General features: G+C 43.5%; 1 protein-coding gene across 1 annotated transcript in view; it reads left to right on the forward strand.

Moving 5' to 3' along the window:
• LOC120997255 (cytochrome P450 2K6-like) overlaps window positions 1–26,553 on the forward strand; it is a 90,433-nt gene extending 63,880 nt beyond the window's left edge. The window contains exons 9-11 of the mRNA XM_040427267.1: window positions 1,849–2,033; window positions 18,713–18,854; window positions 26,255–26,553. Coding sequence (XP_040283201.1) covers window positions 1,849–2,033; window positions 18,713–18,854; window positions 26,255–26,430 — 503 coding nt within the window. The 3' untranslated portion in view covers window positions 26,431–26,553. The remainder of the gene's footprint in view (window positions 1–1,848; window positions 2,034–18,712; window positions 18,855–26,254) is intronic.
• The last annotated feature ends 1,236 nt before the right edge of the window (window positions 26,554–27,789 follow it).

The following is a 27,789-nucleotide window of genomic DNA, read 5'->3' on the forward strand; positions in this document are numbered from 1 at the left end:
AGGTCATCGATATCAGATCGCCGGTGTCATCGATATTAGATCACCGGTGTCCGACATCCAGGACCCCCGCCCAACAGCTGTTAGAAGAGATTGGGGCATTCAATGAGCCAAGTGGTTTCTTCCTAGTCAATGTGACGTCACCATACATCAGTCACATGGCCTAGTTTCAGCTTAGCCCCAAAGAAGTAAATGGGGCTGGGCTGCAATACCAAGCACAGCCGCTGTATTATGTACAACGCTCTGCTTGGAAAGCTGCCGGAAGCCGGCTACTCTGCCCAGAGCACAGAGGAGCATGGCCGTTCAATGAAACAGCTGATCAGTGGGGGTGCTAGTTGTTGGACCCCCGATGATCTGATAATGACCTATCCTGAGGATAAGTCATCATTACACATCACTGGATAACCCCTTTTATTCTTCATTTGGGGTACCGTAATGGGTATTGCAGTTACCCTGGAATAATGTAAAACAATATCATATCACTAGATTCATTAATGAAAGAATTTTTCCAATCAAGTTGTTCAATCATCAAGCTTGAAATACACTGCCTGTCCAAAAAAAAAAGTCGCCACCTGGATTTAACTAAGCAAATAGTTATGAGCCTCCTATTGGATAATTACTGCGTGGGCGATTATCTTTCAGCTGGTAACAAGTTATTTAACCCCAACTGGTGCAATAAGTTGCTTCTCATTTCTTAAACAACCATGTCGAAAGACACATCTCGTGGTCATGGAAAAGATGTTAGTCTGTTTGAGAAGGGTCAAATCATTGGCATGCATCAAGCAGATAAAATATCTAAGGAGATTGCAGAAACTACTAAAATTGGGTTAAGAACTGTCCAACGCATTATTAAAAACTGGAAGGATAGTGGGGACCCATCATATTTGAGGAAGAAATGTGGCGGGGAAATAATCCTGAATGATCGTGATCGGCGATCACTTAAACGTTTAGTGAAATCAAATCAAAGAAAAACAACAGTAGAACTCAGGGCTATGTTTAATAGTGAAAGTAAGAGCATTTTCACACGCAAAATGCGAAGGGAACTCAAGGGATTGGGATTGAACAGCTGTTTAGCCGTAAGAAAACCACTAATCAGTGAGGCAAACCAGAAAAAAAGGTTTCAATTTGCTAGGGAGCATAAAGATTGGACTTTGGAGCAATGGTAGAAGGTGATGTGGTCTGATTAGTCCAGATTTACCCTGTTCCAGAGTGATAGGCGCATCAGGGTAAGAAGAGAAGAAGATGAAGTGATGCACCCATCATGCCTAGTGCCTACTGTACAAGCCTGTGGGGGCAGTGCTATGATATGGGGTTGCTGCAGTTGGTCAGGTCTAGGTTCAGCAACAGTATGTGCTCCAAGAATGAGGTCAGATGACTACCTGAACATACTGAATGACCAGGGGTTATTCCATCAATGGATTTTTCTTCCCTGATGGTACGGGCATATTCCAAGATGACAATTCCAGGATTCATCGGACTCAAATTGTGAAAGAGTGGTTCAGGGAGCATGAGATATCATTTTCACACATGGATTTGCCACCACAGAGTCCAGACCTTAACCCCATTGAGAATCTTTGGGAGGTGGTGGAGAAGGCTTTGCGCAGCAGTCAGACTCTACCATCATCAATGTAAGATCTTGGTGAAAAATTTATGCAACACTGGATGGAAATAAATCTTGTGACATTGCAGAAGCTTATTGAAACAATGCCACAGCGAATGCATGCTGTAAGTAAAGCTAAAGGCTTTTTTTTAGTGGCAACTTTTTTTTGGGACAGGCAGTGTATATTATTGAACATCTACTATAGATATGCCTTTATTTTGTAACTAAAATATCTCTTTTGTACTGAACAGAGAAAGTGCAAAATGAGATTCAAAGTGTTATTGGATCGGCTCAACCCCAAACAGAACATAGGAAACAAATGCCGTATACCGATGCTGTCATTCATGAAATTCAAAGATTTGGTGATATAGTTCCTGGAAGCCTCCCACATGCACCAACTAGAGATGTGACCTTCAGGGGTTATTTTATTCCAAAGGTGATACTTTATCATATTACATGACTGTATGTGCTTAGAATTGGCATAAACATTGTGAGGACTCCTGGAGTGGACTATTTGATGCCATGATCCAACTACTTATTAATTATCTGTAGCTTAAAGGGGTTCTCCGGGAATTAAGAAAATGAAGATACTTAAATATTACCTTATTTTAAAGATATATCCAAAGACCTTTCATTAGTTATAATGGCTTGTTTTGTCTAGGGAGCAATCATTAGGAGAAATAAAATGGCCACGATCCTATTAGTACACACAAACCTGCCCTAATCACACAGGAGGACAAGTTACTTCAGAAGCTGCCTCATCTTCCTCTCATATTTGTCAGGGATTATGATCCTGAATGTAGCTGATAAGAACTTCAGCTGAATCTCTGTAGGAATGGAGTTCATGAGGAGACGAAGTACAGAGAGGACGGACAGGACAGACTTTTGTAATGTGCGGCTGTGGTAATGGAGACCGCATACAAGTGCTGCTGCTCATCAGCCACATCCCCACCTCCTCTCTGTACTTCATGTTTCCTTAGAAACTCCATTCCTACAGAGGTTCCTCTAAAGATCTTCTTTCAGATCAAGATCAGCTTTATTCAGGAATATAATCCCTAACAAGTAGATCAGAGAGGAGGATGGGGCAGCTCTTTAGCTCCCTGTTCTGAAGTAACTTGTCCTGCTGTGTGATTAGGACAGGTTTTGTGTGCATTGATAGGACGGCTGCCATTTAATTTCTCCTAATGATTGCTCCTCAGACAAAACAAGCCATTATAACTAATGAAAGGTATTTGGGAACACACTTATAATAAAGTAATATTTAAGTATTTTAATTTTCTTAATTACTGGAGAACCCCGTTAAAGGTGTATAAACAAAAATATTTTGTATCAGTTCTTTATAATTTTATATAATATCACTTGATGGGCCCACACAGTTGGATGGATTTTTACAGTTACATTAGAGTTACCAGAACAGTTTTTTATAATGAGTTGTTCACTTGGGCATCCATCACAAGACCAAGACAGATTTTTACCAGGATAGATTTTAGGTTCCTATTGAATAAGTGCAAGTGCAGTGAGACCTTTACGAAAGGGTGCATAAGTGGTAGTGGCCCTGATGAGATGTTATGTCATGGTGTCCTCCGTCAGGCCATTGCTCCCTGGGGATTGATGCAGTGAAAATGTAGGGGTCATTTATCAATCTGAAATATGCCTAAATTAGGTGTATTTCAGGCGCAGATTGTGGCGCAACAACTAGTTGCGCCGCAATCTGTGACTTCTACACCCTTACCCCAGGTCTAAAATTGTGGGTGTGGTGTGGATGGGGAAGTGGACAGGCCAGCAGGCCCGTCTCATTTCCCATTTTCTAAGCTTTTTTTCGGCATAGAAAAAGGTCCAAATGTAAGACAGCTTCCTTATGCCTGCACCTCTTCATAATTTCGGGGGAACCACCGCCAGCTTGGGGCTTTATTAAGACCGGCATCTAAAATGCTGGTCTTAACCACCTCCTGACCGCCTAACGCAGGGATGCGTCCTGCGGGCGGTCGGTTTGTTCCTCGTAGACGCATCGGCGCGTCATCTCGCGAGACGCAAGATTTCCTGTGAACGTGCGCACACAGGAGCGCGCGTTCACAGGATCGGAAGGTAAACGAGTTGAAATACAGCCTGCCAGCGGCAATCATTCGCTGGCAGGCTGTAGATACGATTTTTTTAACCCCAGAAAGGTATATCAGACGCTGTTTTGTTAACAGCGTCTGATATACCTGCTACCTGGTCCTCTGGTGGTCCCTGTTGCTTGGATCAACCACCAGAGGACACAGGCAGCTCTGTAAGTAGCACCAAGCACCACACTACACTACACCCCCCCTGTCACTTATTAACCCCTTATTAACCCCCTGATCACCCCATATAGACTCCCTGATCACCCCCTGTCATTGATCACCCCCTGTAAGGCTCCATTCAGACGTCCGTATGTGTTTTTCGGATTCTCGGATCCACGGATTCGCGGATCCGCAAAACACGGACACCGGCAATGTGCTTTCCGCATTTTGCGGATCCGCACATTGCCAGAACTATATAGAAAATGCCTTTTCTTGTCCGCAATTGCGGACAAGAATCAGACATGTTCTATATTTTTGCGGAACAGAAGTGCGGACCCGGAAGTGCAGATCCGCAATTCCGGATCCGAGCGGGAAAAAGTCTGTCCCCATAGAAATGAATGGGTCCGCAAAATGAATGGGTCCGCAAAATGCGGAACAGAATTGCGGACGTGTGAATTGGGCCTAAGGGTCCCTTATCACCGCCAGTTAGTTAGCCACTTGTTAGGTAGTTAGCGCCCACCGCACCGCAGTCACTGATTAGTCGCTGATTAGCGTCATCGCTGTCGCTAATCAGCAGTAGTACTATATAGTATCTGTAAGTGATCAAGACTGATCGCAATCAGATCTATATCAGTATATTAGGGTCACCTTAGGCTCTACAAAAAACGCAGTGTTCGCCCGATCAGGCCTGATCTTGTGCGCACACTTGCGTTCAGTCCGCCCCACCGCAGTGACAGAAATGTTTTTTTTTTTCTGATCACTGCAAAAACACCGTAAAATCGCTGCGGCGCTATAAAAATCACTTTTGAGCTTTTTGGATTTTTATTAGCGATCGCAGCTTTTTTTTTTTTTTGCACGTTTTTTGGCAGAGATTTTTTCATCCACATCGATCGATGCGAATGAAGAAGGATAGGAGAAGCGATGCTTCTCCTATCCTGTCCGTCAATCTCGGAGGAATAGGGATAACGGTGGGGTGGAGGCAGGAAAATGTAAGATTTCCAAATCCCCCATACCTTATTCCATTTTTCCCCAACATTTCTTTGTTTATATAAAATTATTTCATAATTCTTAATCTTATTGACCAGATTCAACAACGTGTATAGCCTAGGAGTATTTGATGAGAACCAAACTTGCGTGATTAAGAGTCTTGCCAAAAAAGTATTTTAATCAAAAGTAGTAGTCTATACTTATTACAACTAATTTGAGAGAGATCTCCCAGAATCCAACATTCCACAGTATATGGAATCACTATTTTCAGTTTTTAAAGAATAATTTTACTATTGCATCCCAATATTCTGTTAGTTGTGTGCAACACCAAAACAAGTGTAAAAAATCAGACCAGGTGAATCACACCTTGGGCAATTAGCAGTACTTCTCAACCCACAATTATTAAGCCATAATGATGTGACATATAACCTGTGTAAAATAATACATTGAACCAAAACATGATTAAAATTATGTGACACTAACCTTAAATTAGTCATTATTTTCCCGCAATCATCTGGTTGGATCCTTAAAGCAGATTCCCAAACCTTTTGTCCGGGGGGCATATACTATTAAATAGTGCTCCAAGAAGCAGGTTTTTTGTGAGGGGCATGGCAAGTTCATGTAAAATTGTATTTTTTGTCACAAGTTAGTGGCATATGAGACTTTGTAAGAGAAAAAGAAAAAAAAAAAAAAACATTTTCCGCTAACTTTTGCAAAAAAAATAATAAATCTAGGAACTCGCCATTCCCCTCACGGAATACCTTGGGGTGTCTTCTTTCTAAAAAGGGGTCACTTGTGGGGTATTTATACTGCCCTGGCATTTTAGGGGCCCTAAAGCGTGAGAAGAAGTCTGGAATCCAAATGCCTAAAAATGCCCTCCTAAAAGGTACTCGTTGGACTTTCGGCCCCTTTGCGCATCTTGGCTGCAAAAAAGTGTCACACATGTGGTATCGCCGTACTCAGGAGAAGTAGGGCAATGTGTTTTGGGGTGTATTTTTACATATACCCATGCTGGGTGAGAGAAATATCTCAGTAAAATGACAACTTTGTATAACAAAATGGGAAAAGTTGTCTTTTGCAGAGATATTTATCTTACCCAGCATGGGTATATGTAAAAATGCACCCCAAAACACATTGCCCTACTTCTCCTGAGTACGGCGATACCACATGTGTGACACTTTTTTGCAGCCTAGGTGCGCAAAGGGGCCCAAATTCCAATGAGTACCTTTATGATTTCACAAGGCATTTTTTACGCATTTGGATTCCAAACTACTTCTCACGCTTTAGGTCCCCTAAAATGCCAGGGCAGTATAAATACCCCACAAGTGACCCCATTTTGGAAAGAAGATACTTCAAGGTATTTCGTGAGGGGCATGGCGAGTTAATGTAAAATTTTATTTTTTGTCACAAGTTAGTGGAATATGAGAGAAAAAGAACACTAACCTTAAATTGGTCGTTATTTCCCCCCAATCATCTGGTTGGATCCTTAAAGCAGATTCCCAAACCTTTTGTCCAGGGGGCATATACTATTAAATAGTGCTCCAAGAAGCAGTTTATAAAGGTGAGAAATTTAAAAATTTCTGCCCCGACTATCCCATTAAATCATTTAAAACTGTAACAGTGCCAGTATTTTTCTTCAGCTAAAGCATCGAACTCCTGTAGATAATAATTATGCCAAAGAGGCGTACATTGGAAGGATCCCTTTATTCCCAAACAACCTCTAACAGTGCTCCATGTCTTGCTAAATAATTTTCTAGATATCCTATAGTCCTGTTGGACTCTGGATAATGTCCCAGAGTCTAATAATGTAAACATATTATCATATGTAGATGTACTCAGCAAATTCCTGCTGAGTAGACTTTCCTCCCAATGATTATAAAGCCATAGCTGTGAAGCTATGAAATAACCCTTAAAATAGGGAAGGTTTAACCCTCCCTGTTCAATTGGCTTATAGAGGTATTCCAATTTAAGCCTCACACATTTTCTTCCCCACAGTAGATCATTAGTAGATCTCTCAATTAACTTAAAAAACGTATCCTCAATCCACACTGGGGAATTCCTTAGAATATAGAGGAGTTGGAGTAATATCACCATCTTAACCAGGGATATTCTGTTGGCTCTAGATAAAGGAAGTCAAAGCCTTATAGTCACTTTTGACCTCAACTTACTTATCAATGTCTGTAAAGAATAAATCAAGGCAACTGGACTTACTGTAGATTTCTTGAAAACGTTTCACTCGTTCTTCCAACGAGCTTTCTCAATTCTGAGTGACTCTACAAGAATTCTTGAGAAAGCTCGTTGGACCCAGGGGAAGAATTCTCCGAACATGCCTTCAATGCAGTCTCTAGCTCCTCCAGAGAGGGATCCAGATCCAGAAGCTCCCCCTGACTATTGGTAAGAACTGGAAGAGAGATAGAATCTAAATATGAGTCCATCTCTTCATCAAGTATAACCTTATCTGAATTATATAATTCAGAAAAAATGCTTCAAAAACGTTCCTTACATTCTTGTTCTTTAATAAATATGCCCTCAGATGACCAAATATTAACTATCTCTTTTTTTCTGTTCTTGATTAGAAATCACCCTTGCCAACAGTTTTCCTGGTGTCCCTTAAAGAAAAGTCTCTGCTGGGCCTTTTCCAAGAGAAATCAGCATATATTTTTATTAATCAAGGCCAGGTCTATCCTAGACATGTAATTTCCAGCTTTACTTATACAGGAGTAAGCTTTTCCCTTTTCCAGCCCCTTCCCATACATCCACATAGCCTGCTTCTAAACAATAGTGTGCCAAAGGGGACCCTTGGGCTGGTGTATAACAAAGTTGAAGTCCCCAATAACCAGCGAGGGACATTCAGGTCACGGATACACAAAAGTTAATAGGCAATTGAGTACATATAAAGAAAAGGGGGGCGGGATATAAACAAAGGCCAGAATACACAATTTTCCAGAAAGTTTCCCAAAAACAAACCTCCCTTGGTTATCGATAGAGGATGCCTGGCAGACAAAATTAATCCCTCTATGGATCAGAACTGTAACCCCTCTAGAATAACTAGTAAGTGTAGAATGCTTGAGTCTGCGCAGCCCATCCCCTACCGCATCTCAGGACCGACTCCTTGGTAGCATGCGTCTCAATCAAGCAAACAATCACTGGAATATGTCTCTTGACCTGGTCAAGAACCGCCTGTCTTTTAATCTTATCCCCAAGGCCTCGCACATTCCACGTGAAAATTCTAATTACTATCTAGACCAACCAGCAGATTCCCTTATGTATTCCAAATCCCAGCCTCCAACCCCACCATCTTAGGAGAATCATTGCAGCCCATCCCACACCCCTCCACCCACACTTCTTGATCTGCCACATAACTGCACAGATCTCCCACCTAAGACCACAGATGCTTTTTTGAATGTGTGCTCTTGAATTTTGCTGAACTCTCTGGAATGTTTGTCTCATAGGAGAAATAGATATGGTTCCTGGGAATAGGAGCCCTGCATGTGCTTCTTCACTCACCCCCTATATTAATAGGAGGAGCTCCCTTCTCTCTTCCAAGCTAGACTGAACTCCCCCCTCCTAGCAGGACGCAGGACCGGCTGTCACCGCCAGTTCTGTGAGAAGGTCTGGCAGACATCCTTCTCTACCTCTTGCATGACGTTCTTTGTTTTGGTTTCACTTTGTCATCTCCTTTCCTTCTCCCAGGTGTCACCTATTTAGACTAATCGTCTCCCTTTATATTCCCTCCCATACTGCCTCACTTTGCGGTTTATACTACTTCCTGGATGAAGTGTTCACTGCTGGAGGCTGCTGCTGCTGTCTGCTCAGATAAGTCTTTTAATGTATTGTGTTTCCTTGCTGGCTTGATTCTAGGTGACCCTGACTCCGTCCGTATTAAGTACAGGGAGCCGGTGGTCGTGTCCCCTCACTATTATAGGGTTTTCAGGTGTCACACAGTCTTAGGTACGTGGGCATGCAATCGTCTATCATTGAGACCCTTGCATGGGCATAGCAGTCAGGGAGAGCTCTTAGGGTTTTATATGCTCCTTAGTTTGGGATCAAGCCAATCGGACGTTTATTCATAAGTTCCAGCTATCTGCACCATCATCCGTGACATTATAAACCGCCGTAACCGTCTTAAGCATGGATCCAGTTTCAGCCTTGATTGACCGCATGCAAGGTCTTTCGCTGGAGGTAGCAGATCTCCGTAAAACTGTGTCTCAGTTCCAGGTGACCGGTTCTGCTGGCATTCATGGAGTTTGTTCCGAGCCTAAGATCTCGCTTCCGGATACATTCTCCGGGGGTAGTGAGAATTTTGTTCGCTTTAGAGAGGCTTGCAAACTCCATTTTCGCCTACTTCCCCATTCCTCTGGTGATGAGGAGCAGAGGGTGGGGATCATCTTCTCGCTGCTCAGGAATAACGCTCAGTCTTGGGCCTTTTCGCTGCCGGTGGGGGCACGGCCCCTCCGATCGGTGGATGAATTTTTTGTAGCCCTGGGGCAGATATATGATGACCCGGATCGTATTGCTCTGGCTGAATCTAAACTGTGTCTTTTATGCCAGGGTAAACAGACAGCAGAGATATATTGTTCTGAATTTTGGAGATGGGCAGCTGATACTGGTTGGAATGATGCTGCACTCTGAAGTAAATTTTCCCATGGTCTTTCGGAAAGATTGAAAGATGCATTTGCTTTTCATGAGAGACCAGTCTCGTTAGAATCTGCCATGTCTCTAGCTGTTCGTATTGACAGGCGTCTTAGAGAGAGAGAGGAGACTACTCCTTCCTGTCATATTCAGCCCAAGGACAGTAGGGGCTGTCTCATTCAGTGCACAGGGGTCTCAGTCTCTCTCAATCCCCTCTGAGGAGGAGGTCATGCAGCTGGGTTTGCTTGCCTCTGATAGTAGAGGATTCCGCATTCAGAGGAGGGTTTGTTTCTGTTGTGGGGGTATAAATAATTTGGCTAATGTTTGCCCCTCTAGGAGATTCATGGAGTTTTCTGAGGGTAATAAAAAAAATAAAACTTTTCATTTGCTACTATTGGCAAGGTTGATGCGGAAATTGAAGGTTTGCCGTTTGCTTGTAGTTCCCGTTTTCTCCTACCTGCCAGGGTGGCGCTAGACAGCAAGAAAATTGTTTGTGAGATTTTTGTAGATAGTGGAGCAGCTGTCAATCTCATTGATAATCAATTTGCAACAACGCGTGGTTTCCAGGTGTACACTTTGGAAAAAGATCGTTAAAGGGCATAGTTCACAATATCCGTTTGACTGTGGGTGACGCTCATGTTGAGGATATGTCATGTTTCGTCCTAAGCGGATTACCTACTCCTCTAGTGTTGGGGCTACCCTGGCTCACTAAACATAACCCCACCATTGATGCAAGGCAAATAAATGGTTGGAGTGAGTTTTGCAGAGAGAATTGCCTTACGGCGTCTCTTTCAGAGGTTTCTACCAAAGCTGTACCATCTTTTCTCTCAGAATTTTCAGATGTGTTTTCCGAGAGTGGTGTCCAGGAGTTGCCCCCTCACCGGGAGTATGACTGCCCTATTAATCTCATCCCAGGCGCCAAGCTGCCAAAATCACGTTTATACAATCTCTCCCAATCTGAAAGAGTCGCTATGTGTACTTATATATCTGAGAGCCTGAGAAAGGGACACAGCCGACCCTCGAAGTCCCCTGTTGCCGCTGGGGTTTTTTTGTTAAGAAAAAAGATGGTTCTTTAAGACCTTGTCTGGATTTCAGGGAACTGAACTGTATTACAATTCGTGACCCATATCCGCTTCCTCTGATCCCGGACCTGTTTTACCAGATTATTGGAGCTAAAGTTTTTTCTAAGTTGGATTTAATAGGGGCATGCAACCTAGTCAGGGTCAGGAAGGGGACGAATGGAAGACGGCCTTCAATACCCCTGAGGGTCATTTCGAGAATTTCGTTATGCCCTTTTCTTTGATGAATGCTCCGTCCGTCTTCCAACATTTCGTGAACAGCATTTTTTATCATTTAATGGGGAAATTTGTTCTGGTGTATCTCAAAGACATTTTGATTTTTTCTCCTGATTTCAAGACTCATCGGGACCACCTACGTCAGGTCTTACTGATTCTGTGGGAGAATAAATTGTACGCTAAACTGTAAAAATTTGTGTTTGCGGTTCCAGAGATTCAATTTCTTGGTTTTCTTCTCTCCGCTTCTGGTATTCGCATGGACCTTGAGAAGGTCCGCGCTGTGCTTGATTGGGAGGTTTCTGAGAATCAGAAGGCGCTGATGCGATTTTTGGTTTTTGTGTGGCTGTCATGGCCCATAAACAGGTAGGAACTAGTGTTAGGGACCACTCAATAGAGGCGACCTTGACGTGGTGAGCGGCTTATTACGCTTTGGCCAAAATGTACACCAATGCCTCATCCAGCATGGAGGCAGGGCAGAATGCTGGATGCAGAGTGCGATCACATTTGTATTTTCCGTTTGTATATGTATTTCGCCATAGTGATGTGCACCTACATACAGGTTGTGCTGACCCAATCCCCCACAGATTTTTGGTTTTTGCCAATTCTTACAGAAAGTTCATTTTGAATTATTCCTCTGTTGTTAAGCCACTCACTGATATGACTAAAAAGGGGGTAGATTTTTCCTCGTGGTCGGTAGATGCGCTTAAAGCCTTTTCTAGTATCAAAGAGAGTTTTGCTTCCGCTCCCATTTTGGTACAACCTGATGTCTCTCTACCTTTTATTGTTGAGGTGGACGCTTCTGAGGTGGGTGTGGGTGCGGTCTTATCTCAGGGTCCCTCTCCTGCCAAATGGCAACCGTGTGCTTTTTTTCTCAAGGAAACTCTCCTCTGCAGAGAGAAATTACGATGTGGGAGATAGGGAGTTGTTGGCCATCAAATTAGCTTTTGAGGAATGGCGCCATTGGTTAGAGGGAGCCAGACACCCTATTACCGTGTTTACCGACCATAAGAATCTGGCCTACTTGGAATCGGCCAAGCGTCTGAACCCGAGACAGGTCAGATGGTCTTTGTTCTTTTCTAGGTTTAATTTTGTTGTCATGTTCCGTCCTGGGGTTAAAAATGTGAAGGCGGATGCCCTGTCACGTTGTTTTCCAGGAGGGGGGAACTTTGAAGACCCGAGTCCTATTTTGACTGAAGGGGTGGTCGTCTCTGCTCTTTTTCCTGATTTGGAGGCAGCGGTTCAGGCAGCCCAGGCAGAGGCTCCTGATCTTTGTCCTCCTGGGAGGTTGTTTGTGCCTCTCGCTTTACGACACAAGGTTTTTAAGGAGCACCATGATACTGTCCTTGCTGGGCACCCAGGGAGTAGAGCCACAGTGGATCACATTGCTCTGAAATTTTGGTGGCCGGCTCTTCGTAAGACGGTTGAGGGTTTTGTGGCAGCCTGCGAGACCTGCGCTCGTGCCAAGGTCCCTCATTCACGGCCATCGGGTTCTCTCCTCCCGTTACCCATTCCTTCCCGTCCTTGGACGCATCTGTCCATGGACTTCATTACGGACCTGCCTCGTTCCTCGGGGAAAACTGTGATTCTGGTGGTAGTGGACCGTTTTAGCAAACGGCCCACTCCTACCAAGAGAGGAGGAACAGGCTGGTTAGCCCTGTTCCTGCCAACCATAACCTCTTCTGCTGGAACAACTAATACATGAACAAATACATATGATTACATATAAAACATAATAATTGAAAACAGATACTGAGGTATTTCACAAGCAGGATGCAATAACATTTACTTGCTGAAACTGTAATATCATTTAAAGGAACCTGTCATCTACTTTATGCTGACCTCACTGATGGCAGCATAAAGTAGTGACAGATATGTAGATTTCAGGAGAGTCATTGCTATTCACGATCTTCTGCTTTCCCCACCCACCTGCTGATGACTAGTAGTTTCCTCCTTAGGCCTCTTTCACACGGGCAAATTTTCCACATAGGTGCAATGCGTGAGGTGAATGCCTTGCACCCGCACAGAATCCTGACCCATTCATTTCAATGGGGCTGTGTACATAAGCAATGTTTTTCACGCATCACTTGTGCGTTGCGTGAAAATCGCAGCATGTTCCATTTTCAGCGTTTTTCACGCAACGCAGGCCCCATAGAAGTGAATGTGGCTGCGTGAAAATCGCATAGCAGCCGCAAGCAAGTGCGGATGCTATGAGATTTTTACGGATGGTTGCTAAGGAGATGATGTTATTAAATAGGGATAAGTCCATTAACTTTATTATTTTCCATTATAACATGGTTATAATGGAAAATAATAGCTATCTTTAATACAGAATGCTAAGTAAAATGTACATTAAAGTTAAAAAATAATTTAAAAAAATACACACCTCATCCACTTGATCGCGCAGCCGTTATCATCTTCTTTCTTCTTCTTGCAGGACCTGCAAAAAGACCTGCGCTGACGTCATCGTGCTCACCACATGGTGAGCGAGGTGATGTCAGCGCAGGTCCTGCTGAATGAAGATTCTACATGTAAGAATGCTATTATTCTCCATTATAACCATGTTATAATAGAAAATAATAAAATCTACAGAACACCAAACCCAAACCCAAACTTCAGTTAAGGAGTCTGGGTTCGGGTCTGGGTACCACATTCAGTTTTTTATCACGCGCGTGCAAAACGCATTAAAACGCTTTGCACTCGCACGTTAAAAACGGAACAACGCAACGCAATCGCAGACAAAACTGACTGAAATTCCGTGTGCACTCGCGCGGGTTTCCCGCAATGCACCTGCAACGCATCTGGACCAAATCCGTGACGCCTGTGTGCAAGGGGCCTTAGTTTTCTCTCAAGCAGTTAACTGGCTATTATCAGTAAGTGGGCGGGAAAAGCAGGAGATCAAGAATAACTGTGACTCCTCTTGGGCACTGGGCAGTGGTTCCCGCCTAGAGTTGTTGCGATACCAAATTTTTGATTCGGTTTCGATACCATGAAAAAGTATTGCGATACTCGATACCATTCGATACCACGCGAAAAAAATAAACAAAAAAAGCCACGTGCATTCCTCATTTTTAAAAATGGCGAATCGCGCAGTTTTTACTTTATTTTTTCTGTTCCGGCATTCACCACCTAGATTTTTTTTTTATATTTTAATAGTTTGGACTTTTCTGACGTGGCGATGTAATATGTTTATTTATATATTTTATATGTGAAATTGGGAAAAGGGGGGTGATTTATACTTCATATTTTAGTGTTTTTTCTTTTTTCACTTTTTATTTAATAACTATTTCCCCCCTTAGGGGCTAGAACCTGGGATCTTTCATCCCTTTTCCTATTCACCCTGATAGATCTCTATCAGGGTGAATAGGACTCCACACTGTCCCTGCTGCTCTGTGCTTTGTGCACACAGCATCAGGGATGTTACCATGGCAACCAGGGCTTCTGTAGCTTCCTGGCTGCCATGGTAACCGATCGGAGCCCCAGGCTTACACAGCTGGGGCTCCGATCAGAAGCTGCCACTGCACCACCAATGAGGGGGAGTGGAGAGGTCCCTGTGGCCACTGCCACCAATGATTTTAATACTGGAGGGTTGAGAGGGGCCGGCGCACTGTGCCACCAATGATTTTAATGGGATGGGGGGATTGAGGGGGGGGGGGGGGGGCACACTGCACCACCAATGATTTTACCCCTTTATACAGGAGGCGGGTACTAGCAGATCAGCGGCAGTTAACTGCCGCTGATCGCAGCTCCCTGTCAGGGGCAGGGTGCCGGCAATGCGATTCTGCTGCCGGCACCCGCCTCCTGTATGTGTTAAAGACTGACTACTGTATATGAGTCCAGACTTTCACTATTAGGCCACACAGAGCGGCGCCCAGCGATGTCTCAGCACTCACCATTTAGTCCTGGGCGCCGCTCCGTTCGCCCGCAGTGCCCCATTACTGTCTCCTCTCCTGCTCCACATGCTGCTGATTACTATCGGAGCGATGGGAGGAGACATCAGCTTCACTAGTGGGCGTTCCTTCTCCCTGGCTGTAGCGCTGTCCAATCGCAGCGCAGGGAAAAGGAACGCCCACTAGTTAAGCTGATGTCTCCTCCCATCGCTCCGATAGTAATCCTATCATTGGTGGCGCAGTGCGCCCGCCCCTCCTCCGCCCCCTCTCTTCTCATTGCCGCCCCTCCTCCGCCCCTCTCTTCTCATTGCCGCCCCTCCTCCACCCCCTCTCTTCTCATTGCCGCCCCTCTCTTCTCATTGCCGCCCCTCTCTTCTCATTGCCGCCCCTCCTCCACCCCCTCTCTTCTCATTGCCGCCCCTCTCTTCTCATTGCCGCCCCTCTCTTCTCATTGCCGCCCCTCTCTTCTCATTGCCGCCCCTCCTCCGCCCCTCTCTTCTCATTGGTGGCAGCGGCAGCAGCAGCAGCACAGGGGGAGGGAGGACAGCTTCCTTCTCCCCGTGCTGCTGAGAGAGAACATGAGCGCGCCGATAGCAGCGCGCTCATGTTCAGAGATACTAGACTGCGCAGAAGCGCAGCCCAGTATCGAAAAAACGGAAATCCCGGTATCGTATCGATACCGGGACAAAAGTATCGATTGGGTATCGAAATTTCGATACCCGCAACAACCCTATTCCCACCAACCACTTACTTTTAGCTCATGAGTAACACACCACTGAAATTAACATGTCTATTAGAGATAAGCGAATTGAAGCTGATGAAGTGGAATTCGATCCTAGTTTCAGCAAAAATTTGATTCGCAACGAATGTGAATTTCCACGTGCTTCATGGTAACTAATAACATTTTTTCCTAAAATGGCGGCTGCATGTGTGAGGACATGGAGAAAGGAAGTCTGGGAGGGCGGTATCACCCAGACTGACAGACATGCAGCCAATCAGCAGCCAGCCCTGTGATGTCACAGCCCTATAAATACGGTGGTCATCTTAGATTCAGACATTTTCCAGCATTCTAAATGCAGGGACAGGCATGAGAAGGCGCTAGGGACAGCAATTGGAAAAACCTAATTGAGAAAAAATAAATAAATGAAAAAACGATTTATAACTGCAGGGAAAGGATAGGGAGGAATCACTTCACAGCATCTTAGTGCAGGGAGAGACGTCAGAAGGCGCTAGGGACAGTGCTAGAAAAGCGATTTGCAAGTGCAGGGAAAGATTATTTGAGGATCCAAACAGCCATTATACAGCTCTGTCATTCCAGCAATTTGTTCTTGTTATTGTGGTGCAAGTGCTATGTTGAAAAGCCTTTAGTGGACTATTTTAGTACAAAAAGAAAAATATATACGCACTCCACTGTTGCAGTTGTTTGTGGTGAAAGCGTTTAGTGGCCTATTTCAGTACAGAAAGAAAAATATATTCTCAGCTCACTTCTGCAGTTATATGTGTTGAAAGCGTTTAGTGGCCTATTTAAGTACGAAAAGAAAAATATATACGCAATTCATTTCTGTAGCTATATGTGGTGAAAGCGCTTAGTGGCCTATTTCAGTACAGAAAGAAAAATATATACGCACTTCACTGTTGCAGTTATTTGTGGTGAATGCGTTTAGTGGCATATTTCAGTACAAAAAAATATATATATGCATTTCACTTCTGCAGTTATATGTGGTGAAAACGTTTAGTGGCCCATTTCAGTACAGAAAGAAATATATATACACATGTCATTGTGTCACTCGGTGGCCTCCTCATACTGCTGCCATCTCTAGACTCTGTCATAGTACCCTTCATACTGCTGCTTCCTCCAGACTTTGTCATTGTGCCACTCGGTGGCCTCCTCATACTGCTGCCAACTCCAGACTGTGTCATTGTGCTACTCCGTGGCCTTCTCCTGATGCTGCTGCTGCCGCCACCTCCAGACTCTGTCATTGTGCCACTCGGTGACCTCCTTATACTGCTGCCACCTCCAGACTCTGTCATTGTGCCACTCGGTGGCTTCCTCATACTGCTGCCAACTCCAGACTCTGTCATTGTGCCATTCGGTGGCCTTCTCTTGATGCTGCCAACTCCAGACTCTGTCACTGTGCCACTCAGTGGCCTTCTCCTGATGCTGCCGCCACCTCCAGGCTCTGTCAATGTGCCACTCAATGGCCTTCTTCTGATGCTGCCAACTCCAGACTGTGTCATTGTGCCACTCAGTGGCCTCATCATACTGCTGCCACCTCCAGACTCTGTCATTGTGCCACTCGGTGGCCTTCTCTTACTGCTTCCACCTCCAGACCCTGTAATTGGGCCACTCTATGGTCTCCTCATGCTGCTTTCACCTCACCACTATGTCATAGGTCCACTCTGTGGACTTCTTATGCTATTCCCACCCTCCCCACTTCATGACTGGTCCACTATTTTGCCTTTTGGCCTAGCTTACATCATCATTTATTTGACCTTTCTTCTGATCTGTAAGAAGGAAGGAAAAATTAGACACACAACGGATCCTGTCTGTGTAGCAGCTGTAAGGCCTGTATGGTCCCATCAGAATCGGCTTATGATTTGGAAGCCAAAAGCAGGAGTGGGTACAAAACACAGAAGACATGTAAATATTCCATTCACGTGTCATCTCTGTTTTAGATACACTCCTGTTTTTTTGGGCATTAGCAATACTGATGGATTACTGACCAAATGCTGATCGAGTGAAGGCGGATGCTCCTCAGACAGGATCCGTTTTTTGTGGGTTATTGTTCTGACGGATCAGAGGAAGGGCAAAATAATCAGTGACGTCAACACAAACTTACTGCTGACACCCTCTGCACTCTGTCAGGGGCTCTACTTGAAAAAGTGTTTAATAGAACAGGTTCTGTAGACATCTATGTGGAATCAGCTGACGACGGTGTAAAAGGAGTGCGCTTCTTCTTGGCGCTAACATCGACCTGTAAGGCTGAGTTTATACTTTAGTTATTTGGTCAGTTTTGGCCCCGTAACTGCCCAAATAAGTGAAATGTGCAGTGATTTTAAGAGCGATGCCTGTCATCTGCATCTCATACGGACTCACAGTATTATTTCACTACCACAGCAGACTCACTATGGGTGTTACTACAAGGCACACAAGACTACACCACTATAAAGGCTCTCTAAAGCCAGGAAATAGCTGTTTTTAACGTATATATTTGGATTAAACCGCATTTTTTTTTTTTTAAATCGGCGAACCCGCGAATCAAATTTTCAAAAAATTCGCTCATCTCTAATGTCTATCACTACTTTATCTTGAGTGAGGGCACCATAAATTTTTTGACAGGTTGCCTTTATTGGGTGTCCAAATAATGTTAATCATACACAGGAGATACTGTAGCTGTTGGCCGGATGTTTGTTCGCTCCACACCTATCTCTCCTGATCTTCCAATACATATGCATGCAGAGACACTGCAGAAACAACGCAATGCAAAAATATGCAGTGCCCCCTATGGTTTTAATTAAAAGTGTCTGTTTCATATTTGCAAATACCTTTTTGATGCAAAAGTCCCCAGAAACAAAAAGCTACTGTAATGTTAGTGATCAGCTTTAAAGAGAATTTTCCTGGTATTGATGACCTAACCTGAGGATAGGTTATTCATATCCAATTGGTGAGGGTCCAACACCCCGTAGCCCCACTGCTCAGTTGTTCCCTGCAGCCTCCATCACTGGCACAAGCACTTTGAATGGAACAGGAAGCAAAGTTTTGTTCAATGTGTAGTGGATGTGCCTGGTTACTGCAGCTCTGCTCTCATTCACTTCAATGGGAGATGAGCTGCAGTAACCAAGTGGTTGGATATTGATGACCTATCCTTCCTGATGTTAAGTCATCAATATTTGGAGCCTGGAAAAAAAATGTTTTAATTCAGCAGCAAGCATTGGATGGTGCCCATTATAATCAATGGGCCACCCATGTAATGCGCCTTCTTGAGAGACACTCTTTGTAGCCACTTTCAGTTATGAATTCTGTATACACTCACCCATTGTATTTTATACTAGGGCACAATTGTTATCCCATTGCTGCACTCTGTGCTTAAAGATGAAACTTGCTTTGAGAAGCCAGAAGAATTTTATCCTGAACACTTTCTTGATTCAGAGGGAAATTTCAAGAAGAATGAAGCCTTTATACCATTCTCACTAGGTAAGTTGGATAGAGAAAATTATATCTAAGCAAAGAAAGTGAAATTGTCTTTAACCACCTCAGCCCCCAGTGCTTAAACACCCTGAAAGACCAGGCCACTTTTTACACTTCTGACCTACACTACTTTCACCGTTTATTGCTCGGTCATGCAACTTACCACCCAAATGAATTTTACCTCCTTTTCTTCTCACTAATAGAGCTTTCATTTGGTGGTATTTCATTGCTGCTGACATTTTTACTTTTTTTGTTATTAATCGAAATTTAACGATTTTTTTGCAAAAAAATGACATTTTTCACTTTCAGTTGTAAAATTTTGCAAAAAAAACGAGATCCATATAGAAATTTTGCTCTAAATTTATAGTTCTACATGTCTTTGATAAAAAAAAAATGTTTGGGTAAAAAAAAAATGGTTTGGGTAAAAGTTATAGCGTTTACAAACTATGGTACAAAAATGTGAATTTCCGCTTTTTGAAGCCGCTCTGACTTTCTGAGCACCTGTCATGTTTCCTGAGGTTCTACAATGCCCAGACAGTACAAACACCCCACAAATGACCCCATTTCTGAAAGTACACACCCTAAGGTATTCGCTGATGGGCATAGTGAGTTCATAGAACTTTTTATTTTTTGTCACAAGTTAGCGGAAAATGATGATTTTTTTTTTTATTTTTTTTTTTCTTACAAAGTCTCATATTCCACTAACTTGTGACAAAAAATAAAAAGTTCTATGAACTCACTATGCCCATCAGCGAATACCTTGGGGTCTCTTCTTTCCAAAATGGGGTCACTTGTGGGGTAGTTATACTGCCCTGGCATTCTAGGGGCCCAAATGTGTGGTAAGGAGTTTGAAATCAAATTCAGTAAAAAATGACCTGTGAAATCCGAAAGGTGCTCTTTGGAATATGGGCCCCTTTGCCCACCTAGGCTGCAAAAAAGTGTCACACATCTGGTATCTCCGTACTCAGGAGAAGGTGGGGAATGTGTTTTGGGGTGTCATTTTATATATACCCATGCTGGGTGAGAGAAATATCTTGGCAAAAGACAACTTTTCCCATTTTTTTATACAAAGTTGTCATTTGACCAAGATATTTATCTCACCCAGCATGGGTATATGTAAAAAGACACCCCAAAACACATTCCTCAACTTCTCCTGAGTACGGGGATACCAGATGTGTGACGCTTTTTTGCAGCCTAGGTGGGCAAAGGGGCCCATATTCCAAAGAGCACCTTTCGGATTTCACTCCTCATTTTTTCCTGAATTTGATTTCAAACTCCTTACCACACATTTGGGCCCCTAGAATACCAGGGCAGTATAACTACCCCACAAGTGACCCCATTTTGGAAAGAAGACACCCCAAGGTATTCCGTGAGGGGCATGGCGAGTTCCTAGAATTTTTTATTTTTTGTCACAAGTTAGTGGAAAATGATGATTTTTTTTTTTTATTTTTTTTTTCATACAAAGTCTCATATTCCACAAACTTCTGACAAAAAATAAAAACTTCCATGAACTCACTATGCCCATCAGCGAATACCTTGGGGTCTCTTCTTTCCAAAATGGGGTCACTTGTGGGGTAGTTATACTGCCCTGGCATTCTAGGGGCCCAAATGTGTGGTAAGTAGGTAAATAACCTGTGAAATCCGAAAGGTGCTCTTTGGAATGTGGGCCCCTTTGCCCACCTAGGCTGCAAAAAAGTGTCACACATCTGGTATCTCCGTACTCAGGAGAAGTTGAGGAATGTGTTTTGGGGTGTCTTTTTACATATACCCATGCTGGGTGAGATAAATATCTTGGTCAAATGCCAACTTTGTATAAAAAAATGGGAAAAGTTGTCTTTTGCCAAGATATTTCTCTCACCCAGCATGGGTATATGTAAAAAGACACCCCAAAACACATTCCCCAACTTCTCCTGAGTACGGAGATACCAGATGTGTGACACTTTTTTGCAGCCTAGGTGGGCAAAGGGGCCCATATACAAAAGAGCACCTTTCGGATTTCACAGGTCATTTTTTACAGAATTTGATTTCAAACTCCTTACCACACATTTGGGCCCCTAGAATGCCAGGGCAGTATAACTACCCCACAAGTGACCCCATTTTGGAAAGAAGAGACCCCAAGGTATTCGCTGATGGGCATAGTGAGTTCATGGAACTTTTTATTTTTTGTCACAAGTTAGTGGAATATGAGACTTTGTATGAAAAAAAAAATCAAAAAAAAAATCATCATTTTCCACTAACTTGTGACAAAAAATAAAAAATTCTAGGAACTCGCCATGCCCCTCACGGAATACCTTGGGGTGTCTTCTTTCCAAAATGGGGTCACTTGTGGGGTAGTTATACTGCCCTGGCATTTTCCAGGGGCCCTAATGTGTGGTAAGTAGGTAAATGACCTGTGAAATCCTAAAGGTGCTCTTTGGAATATGGGCCCCTTTGCCCACCTAGGCTGCAAAAAAGTGTCACACATGTGGTATCGCCGTATTCAGGAGACGTTGGGGAATGTGTTTTGGGGTGTCATTTTACATATACCCATGCTGGGTGAGAGAAATATCTTGGCAAAAGACAACTTTTCCCATTTTTTTATACAAAGTTGGCATTTGACCAAGATATTTCTCTCACCCAGCATGGGTATATGTAAAATGACACCCCAAAACACATTCCCCAACTTCTCCTGAGTACGGCGATACCAGATGTGTGACACTTTTTTGCAGCCTAGATGCGCAAAGGTGCCCAAATTCCTTTTAGGAGGGCATTTTTAGACATTTGGATACCAGACTTCTTCTCACGCTTTGGGGCCCCTAGAATGCCAGGGCAGTATAAATACCCCACATGTGACCCCATTTTGGAAAGAAGACACCCCAAGGTATTCAATGAGGGGCATGGCGAGTTCATAGAAATTTTTTTTTTTTGGCACAAGTTAGCGGAAATTGATATTTTTTATTTTTTTCTCACAAAGTCTCCCGTTCCGCTAACTTGGGACAAAAATTTCAATCTTTCATGGACTCAATATGCCCCTCACGGAATACCTGGGGGTGTCTTCTTTCCGAAATGGGGTCACATGTGGGGTATTTATACTGCCCTGGCATTCTAGGGGCCCTAAAGCGTGAGAAGAAGTCTGGAATATAAATGTCTAAAAAATTTTACGCATTTGGATTCCGTGAGGGGTATGGGGAGTTCATGTGAGATTTTATTTTTTGACACAAGTTAGTGGAATATGAGACTTTGTAAGAAAAAAAAAAAAAAATTACGCTAACTTGGGCCAAAAAAATATCTGAATGGAGCCTTACAGAGGGGTGATCAATGACAGGGGGGGTGATCAATGACAGGGGGGTGATCAATGACAGGGGGGTGATCAATGACAGGGGGGTGATCAATGACAGGGGGGTTGATCAATGACAGGGGGGTTGATCAATGACAGGGGGGTTGATCATCGACAGGGGGGTGATCAATGACAGGGGGGTGATCAGGGAGTCTATATGGGGTGATCACCACAGTCATTGATCACGCCCGTGTAAGGCTTCATTCAGACGTCCGGATGCGTTTTGCGGATCCGATCCATCTATCAGTGCATCCGTAAAAATCATGCGGACATCTGAATGGAGCTTTACAGGGGGGTAATCAATGACAGGGGGGTAATCAATGACAGGGGGGTGATCAGGGAGTCTATATGGGGTGATCACCACAGTCATTGATCATGCCCCTGTAAGGCTTCATTCAGACGTCCGGATGCGTTTTGCGGATCCGATCCATCTATCAGTGCATCCGTAAAAATCATGCGGACGTCTGAATGGAGCTTTACAGGGGGGTAATCAATGACAGGGGGGTAATCAATGACAGGGGGGTGATCAGGGAGTCTATATGGGGTGATCACCACAGTCATTGATCACGCCCCTGTAAGGCTTCATTCAGACGTCCGGATGCGTTTTGCGGATCCGATCCATCTATCAGTGCATCCGTAAAAATCATGCGGACGTCTGAATGGAGCTTTACAGGGGGGTAATCAATGACAGGGGGGTGATCAGGGAGTCTATATGGGGTGATCACCACAGTCATTGATCACGCCCCTGTAAGGCTTCATTCAGACGTCCGGATGCGTTTTGCGGATCCGATCCATCTATCAGTGCATCCGTAAAAATCATGCGGACGTCTGAATGGAGCTTTACAGGGGGGTAATCAATGACAGGGGGGTAATCAATGACAGGGGGGTGATCAGGGAGTCTATATGGGGTGATCACCACAGTCATTGATCATGCCCCTGTAAGGCTTCATTCAGACGTCCGGATGCGTTTTGCGGATCCGATCCATCTATCAGTGCATCCGTAAAAATCATGCGGACATCTGAATGGAGCTTTACAGGGGGGTAATCAATGACAGGGGGGTGATCACCACAGTCATTGATCATGCCCCTGTAAGGCTTCATTCAGACGACCGGATGCGTTTTGCGGATCCGATCCATGTATCAGTGCATCCGTAAAAATCATGCGGACATCTGAATGGAGCTTTACAGGGGGGTGATCAGGGAGTCTATATTGGGTGATCACCACAGTCATTGATCATGCCCCTGTAAGGCTTCATTCAGACGTCCGGATGCGTTTTGCGGATCCGATCCATCTATCAGTGGATCCGTAAAAATCATGCGGACGTCTGAATGGAGCTTTACAGGGGGGTAATCAATGACAGGGGGGTAATCAATGACAGGGGGGTGATCAGGGAGTCTATATGGGGTGATCACCACAGTCATTGATCACGCCCCTGTAAGGCTTCAGTCAGACGTCCGGATGCTTTTTGCGGATCCGATCCATCTATCAGTGGATCCGTAAAAATCATGCGGACGTCTGAATGGAGCTTTACAGGGGGTTGATCAATGACAGGGGGGTAATCAATGACAGGGGGGTGATCAGGGAGTCTATATGGGGTGATCAGGGGTGATTAGGGGTGATCAGGGGCTAATAAGGGGTTAATAAGTGACGGGGGGGGGGTGTAGTGTAGTGTAGTGGTGCTTGGTGCTACTTTACTGAGCTACCTGTGTCCTCTGGTGGTCGATCCAAACAAAGGGGACCACCAGAGGACCAGGTAGCAGGTATATTAGACGCTGTTATCAAAACAGCGTCTAATATACCTGTTAGGGGTTAAAAAAAACACATCTCCAGCCTGCCAGCGAACGATCGCCGCTGGCAGGCTGGAGATCAACTCTCTTACCTTCCGTTCCTGTGAGCGCGCGCGCCTGTGTGCGCGCGTTCACAGGAAGTCTCGCGTCTCGCGAGATGACGCGTATATGCGTGACTGTGCGCAGGGCTGCCACCTCCGGAACGCGATCCTGCGTTAGGCGGTCCGGAGGTGGTTAAAGGGGTTTTCCGGGAGTTTTTCACTGAAGACCTATCCTGTAGCAGAAGCGCTGTGGCCTTGGTATCGCAGCTCAGCCCCATTCACTTCAATGGGGCCGAGCTGCATGTATGGCATGTGACAGAGGATTGTGACATCACATGGCCTACCGTAGGCAAAGCTCGCAAAAACTGTGGTGCTACTGTAAGTGCCGGTGCTTTCTCAAACAGCTGATTTGCGGGGGTCCCAGGTTAGGTCATCAGTATGAATTCCAAGAAAACCCCTTTAACATTAGCTTAATACATGAAATTCCACTATCTAATCATAATAATAGCGCCGCCCAGTTATTGTACCCCTCAGATGCCACGTTCATACATGATGGCGGCATCAGAGTTTAAAAACTGTGTAAAATTAACAATAAAAAAACTATTACATCAAACGTACCACCTCCATTTGCTCACGACGGGCCGGCCGCCGCCATATTGCTTGAAGATCTCGGCCGCAATCCCGTGCAACGCGAGATTATGTCATCCCGCCGGCTGGCGTGGTGTGATGATGTAATCTCGTGCCACACAGGATTTTGGCCGAGATCTCTAAACAAGATGGAGGCTGGCTGCCCGTCACGAGCAAATTAAGGAGTTAAATTTGAATTTTTTTGTTTTTTATACTATTTCAAGATAAATACTATTTCAAAACCGGAGGAAAACGCTTCAGTTTTGTCCCCATTCATTATCAATGGGGACAAAATGTAACTGAACGGAATGGAGTGCACCAGAATGTATTCTGTTCCATTTGGTTGTGTTCCCATGCCAGACAGAAAAACGCTGCAAGCACAGTTTTTGTGTGCGTCATGGGATACTGATCAAGACAGATCTGGCATGAAACACAATGTAAGTCAATGGTGCCGGATCCGTTTTCTCAGACAATAAAGAAAACAGATCCGGCGCCCATTGACTTACAATGGTTTTAGTGCCAGATCCATCTTGGTCATTTTAGAGATAATTCAATTGGATCCATTCTGAATGTATGCAGCCGGTTGTATTATCATAATGGAAGTGTTTTTGCTGATCCTTACCGGATCCAGCAAAAACACTGATGTGAAAGTAGCCTAAGTGCTGAACGATCTAACAATCACTTGTTAAAGTACCTTAAGAGGACATAAAACATGTAAAAAAATAATAATAATAATAATGAAAATAAATAAAAAATAAATTCCATTGGCATTACCTCATCAAATAAACATATTTATCCCATACGGTGAATGCTGTAAAGAAAAAAAATAATCTAAATGGCTGATTTTTCATTGCTTTACCTCCCAAAAAATGAATGAAAATGGTTTAAAAATTCATACACAGTCCAAAATTTTATAAATTAAAACTACAGATTGCCTCATCGAAGACTATAGGTATAAAAAAAAAAGGATATGAGGGTCAGATTATGCTGATGTAAAGAAAATCATTTGTTTTTTTTAAGTTTCTATTTTTTTTAGTATCAAAACTAATGCTGAATAGTATTCATTTCCAATTTCACCCCATTTGGATTTTTTCCAGCTTACATTGTATGCAATATTAAATTGTGAGATTAGAAAGTGCAACTTGCCCCACAAAAAGCAAGCACTTATACAGCTATGTGAACAGAAAAATATAAAGTTATGAGTCCGCGAAGGCAAAAAATAAAATGCAAAAATGGAAAATCTTAATGTCCTGAAAGGATTAGTGGTGGAGACAAGAGAGATCTATGATTCCTGGGAGTAAAAAGTTTCTCTCTTGGTATGCTACTTGTGACATCCCCATCTGTGAGACAGAATTGAGGGCTTCTCTGTTAATGTGGCTTTGGTTTTGCCAGGCCAACTCTTGGTCACCATGTAATACTGCATTGGCCCTGCAAAGAAAAATAGCAGGTTACTACCTACTGTACCATGTGCCATTTATAAATGTTAGTACTCTTTAAGTGAGAAAAGGGATTTTTGGCCAGAGGCCTGTCACCAGGGGCCCTGATGCAGCTGCTACCTTTGCACCTCCTATAGCTAACCCTGTTAGTTATTTGTCAAGGTTGTCTTTCATATTGTCTCTTTTTATTTTATCTAGGTAAAAGAAGTTGTGCTGGAGAAAACTTAGCAAAAATGGAGCTCTTCCTGTTCTTTACAACCCTACTACAGAACTTCACTTTCCAGGCCCCACCTGGTGCGGTGCTGGACTTAAGTCCTGCCCCAGGGTTCATTAATGCCCCATTACCACATGAAATATGTGCAATTCCTTGCTGATTACAAGTATATAATGCTATAACAAAGATGGGACCTTGTTTTCTGTAAAGCTTATTATTTTAAAATTATTTTACTACTCGCACAGTAAAATTTTGGGCAAGTGTAGAAAACATGCTGCAAAGTAAGAATGCTTTAAGAAATAGAAGTGTTAATAGATTATTTTTTTCAATTATTAAAATGCAAAGTGAATGAACAAAAATAATATTAAATCGAATCAATATCTAGCCTTTAAAACCACATCAATTCTTGTAGGTACACGTAAACATAGTTTTCGTAGGAACTCGGTAGGGAGGTTGTACCTTATAGCACTTTATCTATATTTAAACCAGTCCTAACCTCAGTATCTGAGGAAAGGGATTTAGGGGTCATTATTTCAGAAGACTTAAAGGTAGGCTGACCATGTCATAGAGCAGCAGGAAATGCTAGCAGAATGCTTGGGTGTATAGGGGGAGGCATTACCAGTAGACAGAGGGAGGTGCTCATGCCGCTCTACAGAGCACTAGTGAGACCTCATTTGGAGTATTGTGCGCAGTACAAATACAGTCAAGGCGTTTAAGCATGCATGGGATAGGCATAAGGCCATTTTTCATATAAGATAGGGCCAGGGGCTATTCATAGTATTCAGTATATTGGGCAGACTAGATGGGCCAAATGGTTCTTATCTGCTGACACATTCTATGTTTCTATGTTTCTAAAAAAAACAATATCTTACAGAGCAGTAAAAGTTAACATAAAACGATCCCCTTGTGAGCACATTCATACTATGTTGGATTTAGTGTTATATGAGTAATGTTGATGTTGCAGTTTGCGTGTTGTTGAACCAGGGGCACCACATTTTAGGAAATCCATTGGGTCTCCCTCTAACAGTATATTGGTTCATTGTGGGGTGAATCAGCATCAACAAAAGAAAAAAAAGATTAAAAAATCATGTTCTTCAGTGGTTGATACCTTTTATTGGCTAACTTAAAAGATGATGACACAATCTCAAGCTTTCAAGGTTACCTAGACCTCTTCCTCGGGTGTCTTTTAAGACAATATATAAAGATTTGCATATTTATACATAGGAACATAAGAATAATGAGGTAGATGAGACAAGTGATGTTAAGCAGATAAATATGAGTAGAGTGGTAAACAAACAGTTGTAGCAGTACATTTTTCTAGTATTATAGATAAGAATTATAGATAAGCAGTGTGAATGTTTTATTGGTAGAGGAGCAGGAAGATGATGACGACTATGACACCAGCCACAACATCCAATCTTCTAAGTGGGGGGGCAAAGCCGTAAAACACTGGCTCCTCAGGCACGTTGACCAGAATAGCGATCTGTATACTTGCTTTTGCACTGACAGGCATACCATT

The sequence above is a fragment of the Bufo bufo genome, chromosome 4 (genome assembly GCF_905171765.1).
Source record: "Bufo bufo chromosome 4, aBufBuf1.1, whole genome shotgun sequence".
Lineage (NCBI taxonomy): Eukaryota > Metazoa > Chordata > Amphibia > Anura > Bufonidae > Bufo > Bufo bufo.